Raw genomic sequence first — 18,140 nt, forward strand, 5'->3', positions numbered from 1 at the left:
TAGGAGTGAGATAACTTTACGAACGACCTCCACTTGAATCACCACCCTATGTGATTCTATTGGGAGACACCTTAATACCTTTCCCAGCGCCCTCAGAAGCCAAAGCAGCTCCCAGCCACCTTTTTTGCTTGTGAAGCCATGGACAACAGAGCATCCAGAATCATCCCTAGGCTTTTTACTTCTGCTTTATGAGCTGGCCTTTCTCCTAATGATGATGGCCAGGTGATTTGATCCCAAAGTAATGGATTCTTACCCAGTACCAATACCTCAGTTTTCTCTCCATTCAGCTTTAGACAGCTGTCTTTCATTCACTCAGATACCTTGTTCTAGGCATCCATTTAAGCTTAGGGAAGAGGACACTGCATCTGGCGACAATGTGACTACCAGCTGTGTGTCGTCCGCATAGGATAATATCTTAAAGCCAAAAGAATGGATGACCTCTGCTAAAGGGTGGACATAGATAATAAGCAACATTGGGCTCAAAGATGAGCCTTGTGGGACTCCACACTTCAGCTGATGACAGGATGAGAGGAAGGGGCCTTCACCAACCTGGATACTTTGGTTTTTCAGGAATGATGTTATCCATCTGCGTGCCTTCCCAGTGATGCCTACCTCTTCCAGTCTTTCCAGAAGAGCCAAGTAGGAGACTATGGCCCTCATTCTGACCCTGGCGGTCGGTGATAAAGCGGCGGTCAACCCGCCAACAGGCCGGCGGTCCAAAATATGCAATTCTGACCCTGGCGGGAACCGCCAACACAGCCCGCCGCATTAACACTCCGACCGCCACGGCGGAACAAACAAACAGCGCGGCGGTCACCACCAACAGCCAGGCGGCAGACAATGTACCGCCCACACTATCACGACCCACCAATCCGCCACCTTTTCCGGGGCGGGAGCACCGCCGATAAAAACACGGCGGAAACAGACTACGAACGGGAAAACGCTCACCTCTACGCACTCCACGCGAGATTCCGGCAGTATGGAACCCGAGTTACAGGTCATCCCCGCACTCCTATACCTACTCCTGTACCAGGAGCAAGCCCGGCGGCGCGGAAGACATCGGTGAGTACTGCACCTACGACACAGGGGAGGGAAAAGATTACCGGCACACACCCACCCACCCACACCCACTACAACACACACATCAATGCATTCCCACAGATCACTGTCACAACCCACAAACCCCCCCCTCCGAAATAATGCAAAGACCAAAAGAAGAGATCTTAAACGGGCAGATATATTGAAAAATGGACAGCAGTAATCCAAATAAATAAATAAACCATGTACAAAATATATACATCTACTATATGTAGTCCAACCACTGTCCGTGGACCACAGGGGTCCTGAGCAAAGGGGCAAGGCCCAGTCCCACGACAAGAACTCCACGGACAGAACACTGCAGGGGCATCAGAAAGAAAAAAGGACAGGCACCTCAGGGGGAAGGGAAGGGTGGGCACCTCAGCCACATGAGTACACGACGCCAGATCCACGAGGGGACTCCATGACCACTGGCCCATCCTGGGGAGAGCAAAGCCACAGTCCATACAGTGGGTGGCCTGCCCACTGGGCCATCCTGGGGAGTGCAAAGCCACAGTCCATACAGTCCATACAGTGGGTGGCCTGCCCACTGGGCCATCCTGGGGAGTGCAAAGCCACAGTCCATACAGTCCATACAGTAGGTGGCCTGCCCACTGGGCCATCCTGGGGAGTGCAAAGCCACAGTCCATACAGTGGGTGGCCTGCCCACTGGGCCATCCTGGGGAGTGCAAAGCCACAGTCCATACAGTGGGTGGCCTGCCCACTGGGCCATCCTGGGGAGTGCAAAGCCACAGTCCATACAGTCCATACAGTGGGTGGCCTGCCCACTGGGCCATCCTGGGGAGTGCAAAGCCACAGTCCATACAGTGGGTGGCCTGCCCACTGGGCCATCCTGGGGAGTGCAAAGCCACAGTCCATACAGTGGGTGGCCTGCCCACTGGGCCATCCTGGGGAGTGCAAAGCCACAGTCCATACAGTGGGTGGCCTGCCCACTGGGCCGTCCTGGGGAGTGCAAAGCCACAGTCCAAACAGTCCATAACAGACTCCACTGCCACTGGAGGAGGCATGTTGGCCAGAGGACATCCTGCAGCCCTGCCCGAGACAGATCCTGCCCTGCCACGTCTGCCAAAGGGCCAGCGGTTCTTGCCTTGAAGGGCCCAGTTCAGCGGTTCTTGCCTTGAAGGGCCCAGTTCAGCGGTTCTTGCCTTGAAGGGCCCAGTTCAGCAGTTCTTGAGACGGAGGTCCCCAGCGGAGCGGTGCTGGAGACGGCGAGGCCCAGTTCAGCGGTTCTTGCCTTGAAGGGCCCAGTTCAGCGGTTCTTGCCTTGAAGGGCCCAGTTCAGCGGTTCTTGAGACGGCGGTCCCCAGCGGAGCGGTGCTGGAGACGGCGGGGCCCAGTTCAGCGGTTCTTGAGACGGCGGTCCCCAGCGGAGCGGTGCTGGAGACGGCGGGGCCCAGTTCAGCGGTTCTTGCCTTGAAGGGCCCAGTTCAGCGGTTCTTGAGACGGCGGTCCCCAGCGGAGCGGTGCTGGAGACGGCGGGGCCCAGTTCAGCGGTTCTTGAGACGGCGGTCCCCAGCGGAGCGGTGCTGGAGACAGCGGCCATTCTATGGCCAACTGCTCATTGCCTGGTGGTGCCCTCCTGGGCAGCGTGGATGGTGCTCCTTCAATGCCCACCTGGGCTGTGGGTGGTGGGGCCCTCCTGGCCAGCTGGGCTGTGTCCTCCCTGGGCAGCGGCTATGGGGGTGGTGGGCTCTCCCTGGGCAGCTGTGCCGGTTCCTCCCTGGGCAGCGGCTATGGGGGTGGTGGGCTCTCCCTGGGCAGCTGTGCCGGTTCCTCCATGGGCAGCGGCTATGGGGGTTGTAGGCTCCTCCTGGGCAGCTGTGACGGGTCCTCCATGGGCAACAGGCCTGCTGCCTGACTTCTCCGCCTTGCTGCCCTTGCCCTCCTTAGTCGGGAGTCTGTGGCCCTTTCCTCCCTTTGGAGCTGTGGCTGTTGACGGTGGCTGGCTAGTGTCCTGGGGGGATATAGAACCCGGGCTCCTGCGGCGGCCCTTCCGCCTTCTGCTCCTCTTCCCAGGGGGTGGGCTGGCTGTCCCCTTGCTGCTGGGCGAAGATCCAGACCTGCGGGCTGGTGGGCTCCAATACCCCTGCACCCTTGTCAAGGGGGCTGCAGGGCTGGTGGTGGCTGAGGTGCTCTTCTTACCCCGACGAGAAGGATGGGGGGGCTCAGGGTCAGGAAAGAAGGTAGCAGTAGAGAGAGAGATTTTCTTGGGACAATGGAGAGTGGTAGGTACAGTGGGTATGGGAGTGGAGGGAGAGGATGTGGTTGTAGGCGAAACAAGTTTGCTGTCTTTGGGTGCAGGTGCAGGAGCGGGAGGCTGTCGTGAGGTGGATGGCTGTTGGGTGGGTGGGTGGCTGCGTTTGTGTGGTGTGGAAGAGGGGGTGACAGACACAGTGGGAGAGGACACAGGGGACGTGTAAATGGCAGTGGGGGTGGTGACTGCACGTGTGCGGACTGTACTGGAGGGTGTGCTGGTGATGGAAACACTGGCTGATGGTGAGGTGAATGAAGGTGTGAGTGTAGACGTCACAGGGAGGGAGGAGGGAGACGAGGAGGTGGGGGTCACAGAGGTGGTAGTGACTGTTGGCATGTCTGCATCGGAATGTTGCTTGTGTGAATGTCTGCGTGATCTGTGGTGCTTATGTTTGGATGAGCTGCTCTTGGGTGTTGAGGTGTGTGCAGGCTGGTCTGATGGTGTGGGTGGGACAGGCAGAGGAACAGGAGACTGGGAGGAGGGAGTTAGTAGAGGGAGGCAGGAGACAGGGACAATGGCTGCCATCAGTGCTGAGGCCAGAGCCTGGAACGATCGCTGATGGGCAGCCTGACCCGAATGAATGCCCTCCAGGTACGCATTGCTGCGATGAACCTCCCTTCTCCACCCCCTGGATGGCATTCAAAAGGGTAGTCTGCCCAACAATGAGCGTTCGGAGGAGGTCAATGACCTCCTCACTGAGGGCAGCGGGGGTAACTGGGGCAGGGCCTGAGGTGCCTGGGGCGAAGGAGATGCCCGGCTTCCTGGCAGAGCGGGCACGGGGCGAACGCTGAGGGGCTGCTGGGAGGGCGGAGATGGTGCTCTGGGTGGCGGCTGTACCTGTAATGGCGGGGGGCACGGATGGTGCCACCCCCGCAAGGGAGCTCCCTTCCGAGGACGTGTCCGTGTCGCTGCAGGGTCCAGTCGTCCCCGTTGTGGAGCTCCCCTCGCCCTCCGTCTCACTGGTCCAGTCAGACTCTGTGGCATGGCCCTCCTGGGCCATGTGAGATGCAGCTCCCTCCTGCCCCGATGCCACTTCTCCTCCGCCTGATGATGCTGATGCACACAAGCACAGAAAGACAAACAAAAAGGGGGGGGGGGAGAGAGAAATAAAGAGATTTTGAGTACATGGATCACCGGTACAGTTAGCGGACATGACAGACACAGATGCCCCCTGCACTAAGTTGCGCACTTGGGGTCCGCTACGCATTCCGTGGAACATGCCCTACACGCCTAGAGTTGACAACTGCACCCATGGATGACACGGCCCAGGGATGGCTGTACTGGCACACTACTGAGGGTGGTGGCTGGGCACAAAGGGGCTTACGGGGGTGCCCAGCCTACAGATATCGCCCTGGCCTAGGGGGACCCACAGCCCTCCTCCCCCACCCAGACACCTCCACTGCGCGACAACAGAGTAGATTATGCTTGTACTCACCCCCTTGTGTCTGCTGTGCTGCCCTCACGCGCCCATCCAAATCAGGGTAGGCCACCGCCAGGATCCGGAACATCAGGGGGGTCAGTTGACGGCAGGCACCCCGCCTACGTTGGGAGGCCATCCCCAGCAGAGACTCGGCGGTCTTCTTGGTCCCGCGGCGGATGTCCTCCCACCTCTTGCGGCAGTGGGTGCCCCGTCGATGGTGGACCCCCAGGGTCCGGACTTCCTTGGCGATGGCACGCCAAATCCCGATCTTCTCATGGGCGCGGACCTATGTGACACGTACAGGGAGGGAGAAATACCACGTTCAAGTCTGTCTGCATTTTCGTTGCCAGTGGCCCAACGCCCCCCATCCCCGCCAGGCCCCCCGCCATGCCCCCCGCCAGGCCCAACATGCCCCCCATCCCCGCCAGGCCCCCCGCCATGCCCCCCGCCAGGCCCGCCAGGCCCCCCATCCCCGCCAGGCCCCCCGCCAGGCCCCCGCCAGGCCCAACATGCCCCCCATCCCCGCCAGGCCCCCCGCCATGCCCCCCGCCAGGCCCGACATGCCCCCCATCCCCGCCATGCCCCCCGCCAGGCCCCCCGCCATGCCCCCCGCCAGGCCCCCGCCATGCCCCCCGCCAGGCCCAACATGCCCCCCATCCCCGCCAGGCCCCCCGCCATGCCCCCCGCCAGGCCCAACATGCCCCCCATCCCCGCCAGGCCCCCCGCCATGGCCCCAAGCCAGCCAGTGGCCCCAAATCCATATTGAATTAAACTCACTTGTTGGTCTGGAGGACCGTAGAGTAGCGCATACTGGGGGAGGACCCCATCCACAAGTTTCTCCAACTCTTCTCCAGTGAAGGCAGGGGCCCTTTCCCCAGGCGCAGCAGCCATTGTCCCTTCCAGACCGAGGTCACAGCAACACTTGCAGTATAGGTCCTCTCCTGTGAAAGTTCAAGTCGCGAGTGAATAAGTAGATAGAAAATGGCGGTCACGCCCGCGGCGGTGCGTACCGCGGCGGTGCGTACCGCCACCGCCGGCGCCCTTCGCCATTGGCTCCTGAAACCCATAGGCTTCAATGTTAACCAATGCGGCTTCGCGCCGCGGTCTTCGACCGCCGCGGTGTGCCACGCCAGCGCATTGACCTCACATCCCATTGTCACACTTCACAGGTCAGGCAGCCGCCATTTCGAGGGTCCACATGGCTCAATTTCAACTGCGTCACACAGGCCTAGGCCTTGCATAGCCACTCATACATGCCATTCACTGCATAGAGAATCGTTTACTGTGCAAGCTGTGAGTACTTACCTGTGGGTTGCTTGACTGTGTGCTCCATGTTGTCCTTCCTAGGCACCGTCCGCTGGGTTTGGCGAGGAGACGGATGAATCCTCCTGTGTACAGGCCGCTGGTGGACCTGTCGACAATGGAAGAACGCCACGTTATACTGACATACCGTCTTGACCGTGCCACTATACATGAACTGTGTGCCCAGCTGGAGCCCTACCTGATGTCCCCCATCCGCCAACCAACAGGGATTCCCCCTCTGGTGCAGGTCCTGTCAGTACTCCATTTCTTGGCAAGTGGGTCATTTCAGACAACAGTGGGAATTGCTTCTGGGATGTCTCAGCCCATGTTTTCGAAGGTGTTATCCAGAGTGTTGTCTGCCCTGATGAAATACATGAGGAGCTACATCCTTTTCCCTGAGGTGGGCGAATTGGCTACAGTGAAGGGTGATTTCTATGCCCTTGGACATATTCCCAACGTCATTGGTGCCATTGATGGGACCCATGTGGCTTTGGTTCCCCCAAGAGACAGGGAGCAGGTGTACAGGAACAGAAAAAGTTACCATTCCATGAACATCCAGGTGGTGTGTTTGGCTGACCAGTACATCTCGAATGTAAATGCCAAATTCCCTGGGTCAGTGCATGACGCCTACATCCTAAGGAATAGCAGCATCCCTTACGTGATGGAACAGCTAGAGAGACACCGTGTATGGCTATTGGGGGACTCTGGGTACCCCAACCTGTCGTGGCTACTAACCCCAGTAAGGAATCCCCGGACCAGGGCAGAGGAACGGTACAATGAGGCCCATGGGCGTACTAGGAGGGTGATCGAACGCACCTTCGGCCTCCTAAAGGCCAGGTTTCAGTGCCTGCATATGACAGGTGGATCCCTAATGTACTCACCTAAGAAGGTGTGTCACATCATCGTGGCCTGCTGCATGCTTCACAACCTGGCTTTGCGCCGCCAGGTGCCTTTCCTGCAGGAGGATGGTCGAGACGGTGGTGTTGTGGCAGCTGTGGAACCTGTGGAGAGTGAAGAGGAGGAAGACGACGGGGATGAAACAGACAACAGGGACAGAATCATTGAACAGTACTTCCAATAGGACACAGGTAAAAATTCAAACATAATTTAGTAAATGTAAACTACTCTCCTGCATCTCTGCTGCCTGTCTATTTGCCCCAGTGTATGATGACTGAGTTGTGGCTTTTCCCTCCCTATTTCAGATCTGGGGTCCCCACTACGAGTCCTGTGCTTCGTTTCCCCATGGACTACAGCTTTGTGGCAGCTGTTTGTTGACTTCACTATGTACAAGGACATATTTGCACTGTCATGTCAATTACAATATTTTGAAATCACAGCCAGACTCCAGATAGTTTTGTGCAAAATAGGTGTTTATTTCAGTGCTCAAAATAGGATGGGTGGTTTCAAGTGGGTGGGGGCTATGGTGAAGGAATGTCCATGGCAGAGTCCAGAGTAACAGTCACACAGGTGCATTGTCCATAGGCCTGTGGAGAGATGGAGCATGGGCAGTTCAAGGATGGACAGGGTGACAATGTGGGACAGTGGAATGACATCAGGTGGTATCCTTTGCTGGCGGGGGTCTTGACATCCTACTCTGTCTTCTTGCGAGATCTCAGGGCCCTCTTGCGGGGTGGTTCTTCTCCTGCAGGAGGTGGGGGTCTGGTGGGCTGCTGTTGTGCGGGGGCCTCCTGTCCACTAGCGCCGGCGGAGGTGGTTGGCTGTTCTTGGTCCAGGCTAGTGGCAGGGGCCCTTTGTTGTTGTTGAGTGTCTGTCCTGGTGTTGATGAGTTCCTGCAGCAGCCCTACCATGGTAACCAGGGTGGAGGTGAGGGCTCTGATGTCCTCCCTGTACCCCCAATAGTGTTCCTCCTGCAGTACCTGGATCTCCTGGAACCTGGCCAGTACCGTCGCCATCGTCTCCTGGGAGCGGTTGTATGCTCCCATGATGGTGGTGAGGGCCTCGTGGAGAGTGGGTTCCCTGGGCCCGTCCCCCCCTGTCGCACAGCTGCCCTCCGAGTTGCCCTGTTTCCCTGGGCCTCTGCCCCCTGGCCAGTGTGCCCACTACCACTGCCCCCAGGTCCCTGTTGTTGTTGGGGTGGTGGGTTATCCTGGGTGCCCTGTAGTGGTAGACACACCGCAGATTGACGCGCCCTGGAGACAGAGGCATGGGCCCGCTGGGTGGGAGCTGTGCTGGTGTTCCCAGAGGGGTTTGGGTCTGTAGTGGCCTGTGGCTGTCTGAGGGGAACCGACTGTCCAGAGGTCCCCGATGGTCCGGGCTGGTCATCAGTGTCCAGGTCGACAGAGCTGCTGTCATCGCTGACGGCCTCTTGGGTGGGGGGTGTGGAGAATTCTGGGCCCTCCGTGGCGGTGTGTTGGCGGTCGGGTCCTGCAGGGGTATAGAGGTATGGTTATAGTTTCAATGTGTACCATATGGGTGTATCTGTGGGTTCCCGTGTCCCCAAGTGCTGGCATTCGTGTGTGGGGGCTTTGGTGAGGGTGGCTTGTGGGGGGGATGTGTATATGCATTGGGCATGCTTTGGTGATGGGTGTCCATGCTTAGTGGACGCATGCAGGCCTAGGTTTTGGGATGTGTGGGTTGTGATGGTGAGACATTGGCAGGGAATAGGTGTGCTGGGGGTGGGGGTGAGGGTGGGGGTGAGGGTGGGGGTGAGGATGGTGGTGGGGGTGAGGATGGGGGTGGGGGTGAGGATGGGGGTGGGGGTGAGGGTGGGGTTCGAGGATGGGGGTGAGGGTTGGGGTATGATTTGGCATGCAGGTGGGGGGGAAGCAGTATTGAAGCTTCAACTTACCGGAATCCATTCCTCCGCCGACTCCTGCGAGGCCGTCGGGATGCAGGATGTTCAAGACTTCCTCCTCCTATGTTGTAAATTGTGGGGGTTGAGGTGGGGGTCCTCCGCCAGTCTTCTGCACGGCGATGTTGTGCCTGGATACCATGGAACGCACCTTCCCCCGTAGGTCGTTCCATCGCTTCCTGATGTCTTCCCGATTTCTGGGGTGCTGTCCCACAGCGTTGACCCTGTCGACAATCCTCTGCCATAGCTCCGTCCTCCGGGCAATGCTGGTGTATTGGACTTGTGTGCCGAAGAGCTGGGGCTCTACCCGAACGATTTCCTCCACCATGACCCTGAGTTCTTCGTCTGAGAAGCGGGGGTGTCTTTGGGGTGCCATGGAGTGGTGTGTATGATGTGTGGGGTGGAGTATGTGTAGTTAAGTGTGTTGAGTGTGGTGGTGTGTGTTGTTTTGTGTGTGGATATTGTGTGGGTGATGGTGTAGTGTGCCTCTGTGTGATGGTGTTCTGTGATCGCTGCTGTGTCTCTCAGTGCTTCTTTTTGGAGTTTGGTCGAAGGGGTTTGTGGGTGATGTGGGTGTGTGTTTTATATTGTATTGTGTGTGTGGGAGTGGTGTGTGTATGTGTATCAGGTGTGTGGAATTCAAATCGTCCAATGTGGCTGTGTTTTGTTCGTTTCTGTGTATTCTGACCGCGGCGGGGTGTACCGCCAATGGAAAACCGCGGTTGAAAGACCGCCGCGTGGATTCGTGGGTCGTAATGGCATGGGCGTATTTCTGTTGGCGTGACGGTGGAGGTTTGGTCACCTCCACTTTTCCGCCGACCGCTGGTCTGGCGGTCTGTTGTGGCTGTCGGATTTTCGGAGGTTTGGCTGCTGCGGGTCAGAATGACCGTGGCGGATTACCGCGACCGCGGCAGAATTATGGAGGATTTATGACCGGCGGTAGGCTCTTTTTACCGCCGAGGTCAGAATGACCCCCTATGTCAAAGGCGATGGTAGGATCTAAAAGGATCAGTGCTACTTACCCTAGTTATGGCACTGGCACCTCTACGCCTGCAATGTATTACACACATGACGTCAGTGTGCTATTTCAGAAGGGAACTTCTTGGAGGGTGATGATTTACACATAGGGTGACCAGGTGCCCCGTTTTTTTCCAGGACAGTCCCAGTTTTTCACCAGCTGTCCCGGCAGATTGCGGGAAATTTAGCTCATGTCCCGGTTTTTACAGAGGATTGATTGAAAACAGGGGGAGGTGCATTTTTATGTTTTCCAAAGCAGGGGTAGTTAACAGCTATTTTCAGAAAGCAATGTAACTAACAGCCATGATATTGGCTTTAAAAATGTCATTTTATTTGTGTTCTTAGTGCCTCTTCTGTAACAGTATGATGATGAGCGATGTCAGTCTGTGCACTCGGTTGAAATAAAATTGCAGTCCTTCTTCTATTTTGGAGAAATGCCCAGTTTCTTGACTTTAAATATCTGGTCACCCTATCCAAACACCCACATAAAGTCCCCTTTACAGCTGGAATATAGTACCCATCTGTTAAACCTGACAGCCTTAGGGTGGTCATCCCCCAACTTTTTGCCTGCCCCCTCCATTTTTCTGACCCTGTTTCAGCTGGTTTTAGGACTTAGCACAATTTACCACTGCTGACCAGTGTTAAAGTGAATGTGCTCTTGCCCCTACATGGTAACATTGGATCCTACCAAGTTGACATATTTAATTTACCTGTAAGTCCATAGTAAAGTGCACTAAAGGTGCCCAGGGCCTGTAAAACAAATGCTGCTAGTTGACCTGCAGCACTGATTGTGCCACCCACTTAAGTAGCCCCATAACCATGTCTCAAGCCTGCCTCTGCAAGGCCTGTGTGTGCAGTTTCACTGCCACTTAGTCTTGGCATTTAAAACTACTTGCCAATCCCTAAACTCCCCGTTTTCTACATATCAGTCACCCCTAAGGTAGGCCTTAGGTAACCCATAGGGCAAGGTGCTATGTCAGTAAAAGGCAGGGCATGTACTTATGTGTTTTACACGTCCTGGTAGTGAAAAACAACTCACAAATGTGTTTTTCACTACTGTGAGGCCTGCTTCTCTCATAGGGAAGCATTAGAACTGCCCATATATACTTTTAAGTGGTAGATTCTGACCTGATAGGAGTAGCCCTATCATGTTTAGTATGGCTAGAATGGTAATAGGAAACCCTGCTTACTGCTGAAGTCGTAATTATTTTTACTATTTTAGAAATGCCACTTTTAGAAAGTGGGCATTTCTCTGCACTTACTGCCTTCTGTACCTTACATCCTGTCTCCAATCCATGCCTGGGCTCTGCTGGTTGACAGCTCCCCTTGTGCATTCCACCCAGACAGCCATAAACACAGAATACTTAGCCACATCTGCATTCATATTGAATGGGTCTCCCTGGGCAGGAAGGATGGAGGGGTTCTCACTTACACTTCAAAGGCCAGTGGCCTGACCCCACACAAAGGACTAATAACCCCTCAAAGGGATCCTGGCAGACAGAGCTGGTTTGAAAGGGGACTTTGTGCACTTCAAAAGCACTCTTTGAAGTTTCCCCCAATTCAAAGTCATTTTTGGGTGTATATATATTGGGTCTCTGACACTCCTGGATCTACTACTCAACTCTGTCAGAGGGACTGCCTGGCTGCTCAAAGGACCCATCTGGACTGCTTTGCTAGAAGGACTGCTGTCATGTTTGTTGCCCTGCTGCATGCTGGCCCCAGACTCTGCTGGAAGGACTCTGCCTTCCTCCCCAAGTGCTCTCCAAGGACTTGGATCGAGCTTGCCTCCTGTTCTGAAGTCTCAGGGCCAACAAAGACTTCATCTACTAGCTCCTATCTAGTTCACCAGCTTAAGCGACTCCGGAACCCGTGCCGCTGCCTGACACCGCACCGCTGCCTGCTCCATGGAACTCGATGAACGCAACGACCGTCAGCCTCAACATAAGTTCGACGTCGTCATGATACCGCTGAAGTACCGCGGCGTGATCGAGACACTACAAAGTCGATACATCACAACTTGACTGAATGGATTTATTGACCCTGCCGAGTCACAAGGAACCAGCACCTCACCATGATGCTGCATGAGCTCTCCTGCAACCGCACGGAACTGATGTCTCGCCTCCCCGCCTCGCAGTAAGGAACTGACACCTCATGACGCCGCACTGGCTAGAGCGACTCCTCACCTCCTTGACTCCGTGCAACGTCTTTGTTTCTTTGTTTTTAAAGTTACTGTATCTGGGGGTCCGTGCGATGCCGTGACCGGCGCGCACTCCTTCACGAGTGGCGTTGGACTGTTGGGAATGACTCTGTCAACAACTTCATGATAACCCCAGCTGGAGTTATTCAAAGCGCTTTATTGGGATTTAATCTTTTAAAATCTGTATCTTTGCTTGTGCACATAGGATTCTTGACATTTTTGTTTTATTTTATTCAGATAAAGAGTATCTATTTTCCTAAACTGGTGTGGAGTACTTTTTGTGGTGTTTTCACTGTGTTACTGTATGAGTTATTGCACAAATACTTTACACATTGCCTTCTAAGCCAAGCTACCAGAGGGTGAGCACAGGATAATTTGCATTGTATTGCGACTTAACCCGGACTAGTACTGTGGTCCCTACTTGGACAAGGGTTTATACCTCTGCCAACTAGAGACCCAATGTCTAACACCCTTGGGCCATTTAAAAAAAATATATTTTTCATTTCATCATATATCCCTAAGACGGGGCAAGCATCTGTTCTAGTGGTGAGCTTGTTGGCTGTGCAACCAAGAACCATGTGATCTAAACCCTGCTTCCTCACCTCACAAAACTGTGGGATCCTAGGGAAATTGCTTTCTCTCTATGTTTTTCAGTTTACTTATGTGCCAAGTTTAGAGCTCATGGAAACTTGATAACTCCTACGTACCATAGGACAACTTGAAAAATTCATTTACGTCCACCAGATATTTCAGAAATAGTGACTTTTAATCTTGGATATCGACAGGTGCATAGCTGGGTCAGTAACATTGGGGGGTGTGAGCTTCAGATTTCCAACAAGCACGCTGGCATATTATTTTAAATACATTATACAACAAGCAAGGAGCATGAGAGAGGCTTAAAGGGCGAGGAATGCAGATTGGTAGAGGTACTATGGTAGAAAAAACACAATATTTTGTAAAATAACCAACATTTTTGAAGACTTTCAAAGCAGAGAGGGAGAGAGCGTATGTGAGAATATGTTAAAATTCCTGGAGAAATCTGACTGACACCTCACCATAGCCGACTGAAAGCATCTGCACCCAACTAAATCACTAGAAAATACACTAGAAAATACATTTATTAGGAGGGGTGTAACATCCCAGTCCCCGCCTCCCCCCCTGATGCTACGCGCCTGGCTATAGAATTCATATTTCCTCATCTAATTTACTCAGGCAGCAATACAGGGAGTACAGTTGTACAATGAGGTATGGTTTATGACAAACCTGTATATTATTGAACAATGGCACCTGAATGTTGTATTGTTAACAAAATTATGTACACTTGTGAAAATTGTGTTATTCTCTGGTCTCTGAAAAATGGGATTAGAAATGTAATTCTGCCATTGAAATATATCTTTTCCTGTGATATCACTTTCTCATGATGTCGCTACGGAGTATATCGTTGCTTCCCTTTTCGTGAGAACAGCACAGGGGCTACTTACACAAGGTGGGATGACATGAATTAAGTACTTGGTTAAAGTACAAAGTATGAATCCGAAAGAGAGTAACCCCTCATAAAACAAGGGGACCGGGTTAGAAAAGGATAAAAAACAAATACCCCCCCAAGGCTTAGCTAAATAAAGTATATTAAATAGTACATACAAAGATGTAACACAAATGTGCAATCCTGTGCAAACAAACGTCTTTCATCACATATACTAAATATATAAATGTATTACAAATCATGACATTAAATATAGGCATTCAAATAAACACATTTTGTATCACATAAAGCATTGCGGGAAGAACTAAAAAATGAAGTAACTTTGTAGTGTTTTATATAGTGTATTCAGATATAGCCTTGGGGAGGTATTCTTTTAATACAAATAATAAACATTCCATCACTTTAAAGATTTAAAAAGATACACCATACAGATGTGGAACTCTAAACAAATATGATGGCTATCAGAGGATTTTAATAGATACCCACTTTTACCCAGAAAATAACTTAATGGGTTGAGTGCCCTTTGCAGAACTCTGTGCAAACCCTGTAGGTCGTATTGGACAACTCACCATTTTATCCTTCTGATGTTGACAAAATGAGTCCTATGAAGTTCGGTAGTACTAGTACGTTTGCTTTAAACTCCAAGACACAATTCTGTTTGGGGGATATCTTTTATAAGTACTGACAATTGGTATTATTAGTAATAGCTGTGGTATTAGTAGACACAGCTGTAGCAGTAGTAGTAATTGAGACTGTTCTTACAGTGGTATTGCCAAGCCTAAGAAATCATTTTGAAACTTCCAACATTGAAACTTCCACCATACCTTTCTTTTTAGATTACTAATCTTTTCAAAGCATGAGTTAACTTAAACTTGAGCCCTGCCTGGAACCTTTGAGATTCCTTGTACACGAATGAAGAGTGCTAAAAATAAAGCATCCAACATTTCGCTACTCTGCTTCATTCACAAAGAAACAGTCTTTTTAATCTGCTTCAGTATACATAGAGGAAAAACAACAAGGTCAAACTAAATTTCTCTTATTTCAGGCATGGCAAAGAAAATTGTGATCATGGGGGACGAGGAGATCGAGGTAGTGCAAGGGTGGCCACTAACCATCCACGTCCAGCTGCAGGATGAAGATGGACACCTGTGTGAAGGTAAGTGCTCTGTTTTTATTAGCAGAAAATCTCCTACCGGCTGTTCCCCATCAGCCCTTCTACAAACCCTACAGAGAACAATTGTGCCCTCCATTGCAAGTTTGAGCAGTGTTACCCCTCCGGAATGCAAAACCAGAGGGTGACACTCCTAATAAGGTTTGACCTTAAACTGGTTGATCCTGCTATTAGTTGCAGGCTTTGGTTTGTATTGTAGTTTGCGTCTGAACAGTGATTCCAGGTGGCACACTCATTTTAAATATCAGATAACATCTTGCTGGGGGCTGGGTGATACCTTATGATTCCTTCTGTCTGGAGCTAGAGCCTGTAATATCATTCTTAGCAGTGACTCAATTTGATCAGTTCCCCCAAGAAAGTTCTCCAGTATCGCAAGGATTGATTCTAGTACATTATTTGGTGTAGCCATTGCTTCAGGAATTACAAATCCTTGCAGGGACTCTTTAACTATGGGAGTACCCCTCAAGAACCGACTAAGTGATGCTCTGGAGAATGGAGTAATCCCAAAAGAGCCCCTCACTAGAGGTGATACTGCCATTGACAGATTTAATGTCAAAAGCGGCCTCCGCCTGGGCCTCCTCAGTACCGTCGTCCAGTATAAATAGAGCATCGGGATATCCACATGGTCCAATCCTTCTTACACTTGCCTTGTTCTTACTGAACTACAGGGTATATCTGGTAGTGTATAGTCAAGAAACATAAGGGAGCTTTCACTCAAATAATCAATTTTCCCTTTTCGTTTACCATCTCCCTGGCAGTTGCCTGGCACCATTGGTGGCTTTTGGAGCAACTGGAACATGACGTATGTAGGTGGCAACACCTTTCTCCTCTCAACATTTACAGATTTTCGGGAGTCACTGTCTGTGGGTGGAGATACTTCAAAGATGAAAAAAGAATAGAGAATTTGCCCAGGTAGAACACTATACATCAGAAGCGCCATTGCTGAATATTTGGATGTCCCCCAGCCCCCCCCCCCCTCCCCTCCCCCGTACATCCTCATCACGATCCAACCTTTCCTCAAAGGGTTTCGCCTTACGTTCAAAGCCCAAGCAATGGCAGTGAATGAAGATGCCTCTCCTACAGAATAGACCTAGGAAGGCAGGAGCAGCTGCATCAAGCCTTTCTGAATCATTCTGCGTGACAGGCTTGCGAAACAGCTTCAGTGATTAGTACTGTAGCCATCGAAGCCCCCGCACTGTCTTCTTTAATTATAGGTTTAGGCTAGTACAGGTGTTGGGCCCTATAAAAAGGTACTCCATTTATCGGGCGCAAGGCATTCAATTCTTGTTTTAATTCCTCTCCGCCTGAAATTTCTGAGCACAATGCAGTCCCAGCTGTTAAAGATGGCGCTGTGCCAACAAAGGCTCATTAAAATTGCTTTGTAAATATTCGCTAATGATTTAGTACGCTGCTGCTAAAGTCCTTTTCTCAACTGGGGCAAAGACCCAGAGGTCGAAAAATGTAATTATGTTTGTCTTGTTTAGGTTAGGTCTTGAACGGATAGTGCGATCTTCTTCTAAGCATATTCCTTTCCAATGTCTTGACTCCATAGTCTGTGGCATGAAGTCAAGACTGTATAAATGTATACTTTTTTGATGGTGTCCAAACTTATGCGTACCCGACGATTACCATGTTTCTGCTGTGCCGGTACTAACTAATTCATCTTCCAGGTGCAGAGAGTTCTGTAGGAACATTGACTAGATACAAATGACCAAACATTCAGCCTGATTAGAGTTTGACGGTTTAATCTCTGTCTATTAAGGAGGCACAGGAAATGACGTGCTCTACGCGGGCACACAGAGGGCCGCCATATTTAGAGACCACCTTCAGCCCAGCAGTGATCTGATTTCTTGGAAGGTACTGAAGTTTGGTCAACGGAGATCATCAGGTTTGACGGATGTCCACCAAACATTATGTTTTTCAAAAACAAACTTATAAAAGGTAGTTTGTTTTTGAAAAATAAATACGTAATGACCCCCACACCCAGGGAGATATTTTCCTGCGTTTACAAGTTATTATTTTAATTTTTCAGTTTCTGGCAGTGATAGGCAGAAAAAAAGGACATCAAACCGTCTACCCTAAATAGAGTGTTCAGTGTGATGCCCCTAATCTGACAGCCAGCACTCTGTCAGGCACTGCAGTATCCTCTTCATGAACGGAATGAATGGGGCACCGTCGAGAGTTTGGCGGGCATGGTACCCCATTGCGTTTATGACAGAGAACCCTGGCTACCAAACCCTAAATCAGGCCCATGGGCAGAACTCAGCAGAACACAGCAGCTGACACACTTATGAGTGGAGTTTTTTTCTCACTTAGGGGTATTGAGGTTACTTTGTGCGGTTTTAGGAATGTGGGTGAATGTTATATTCAAAACTCAATGTACCCCTTGACATCAGCAATACTTCAAAATACTGATTTGCCAACTCCTTACATTTAATACAAAATGGCAGTTCATTCAAGTTTCTTTTAACTACACAACCCCGGTAGAGATCTGTTTTGTTGTTGTTGGCTAAAGAAGAAACCCTTGAGGTTGACAATGTTTATGGCTGAATGGATGAATGTTCACTTCTATCAACTTTAGCTGTCTCATGTTGCATTTTTTTAAAATTTTCACCCGTATGTGCCCAATTAGGTATATTTAGCAGCCCGTACTTTCTAAGGCCATATGGAAATTGACTGAGTGGTCCCTCAAGGAGCTCTAGAGCACACATGGTTTATGCATATTTGCCATTTGGAACAGGGCTGCCTGACGGTAATTGTGGATTTGTGCCTTCCAGTACAACGAGATGGATACTTAAATTATCAAGGTCAAAGCTACTGTTTCCTTCTTTTATGACTGTTTTTGGGGTATCCAGATGAATTCCAATACATAGGTTTGCGTTGAAGCCTTTGAAAGCTACTGCGCCTCAGCATGACTGAACTCTTTGTCTAAGAGTTATTTTTCTCATCCCCTGTTTGGTTTTGAGATACCCACTGGGACATGAAACCCCAAATTAGGAGACAGACTCGAGGATGCCATATGAGCCAGCGTCTCCGATTGTTCGTGGCCTCTTGCCCAGCTGTCACAAACTGAATATTAGTTGAAGCCTGCCTCAAGTAATTCAAATCTTTCTACTAATTTGGTAGGAAAGGACCACTATTAGTTTCTGGACAACTGGAGCTCATTGATGCTGGTCTCCACTATGTGGGGACTAAGCTTGAAGATCTATCTGCCTTTGACCATGTTGCTTGCCTTTCTCACTAAAAACTGAATATCTCCTTAAAATGTACCTCACTCCCCTTTGCATCGCCAACTGCACTACCGTAGCCTCCATCTGATGTGCCATTGAGGGTGGGCCTTCCCAACTAGCTTATGATATAGGTGCTGAAAGAGTGCCGGAAGACAT

The 18,140-nt window shown here is 51.3% G+C and overlaps 1 protein-coding gene across 2 annotated transcripts in view; it reads left to right on the forward strand.

The window, feature by feature from the left end:
* MORN1 (MORN repeat containing 1) overlaps positions 1-18,140 on the forward strand; it is a 980,804-nt gene that overhangs the window by 256,930 nt on the left and 705,734 nt on the right. For both annotated transcript variants that reach the window (XM_069240989.1, XM_069240990.1), the window contains exon 8: positions 14,629-14,739. In XM_069240989.1, coding sequence (XP_069097090.1) covers positions 14,629-14,739 — 111 coding nt within the window. The remainder of the gene's footprint in view (positions 1-14,628; positions 14,740-18,140) is intronic.

This window comes from Pleurodeles waltl, chromosome 6 (genome assembly GCF_031143425.1).
Source record: "Pleurodeles waltl isolate 20211129_DDA chromosome 6, aPleWal1.hap1.20221129, whole genome shotgun sequence".
Lineage (NCBI taxonomy): Eukaryota > Metazoa > Chordata > Amphibia > Caudata > Salamandridae > Pleurodeles > Pleurodeles waltl.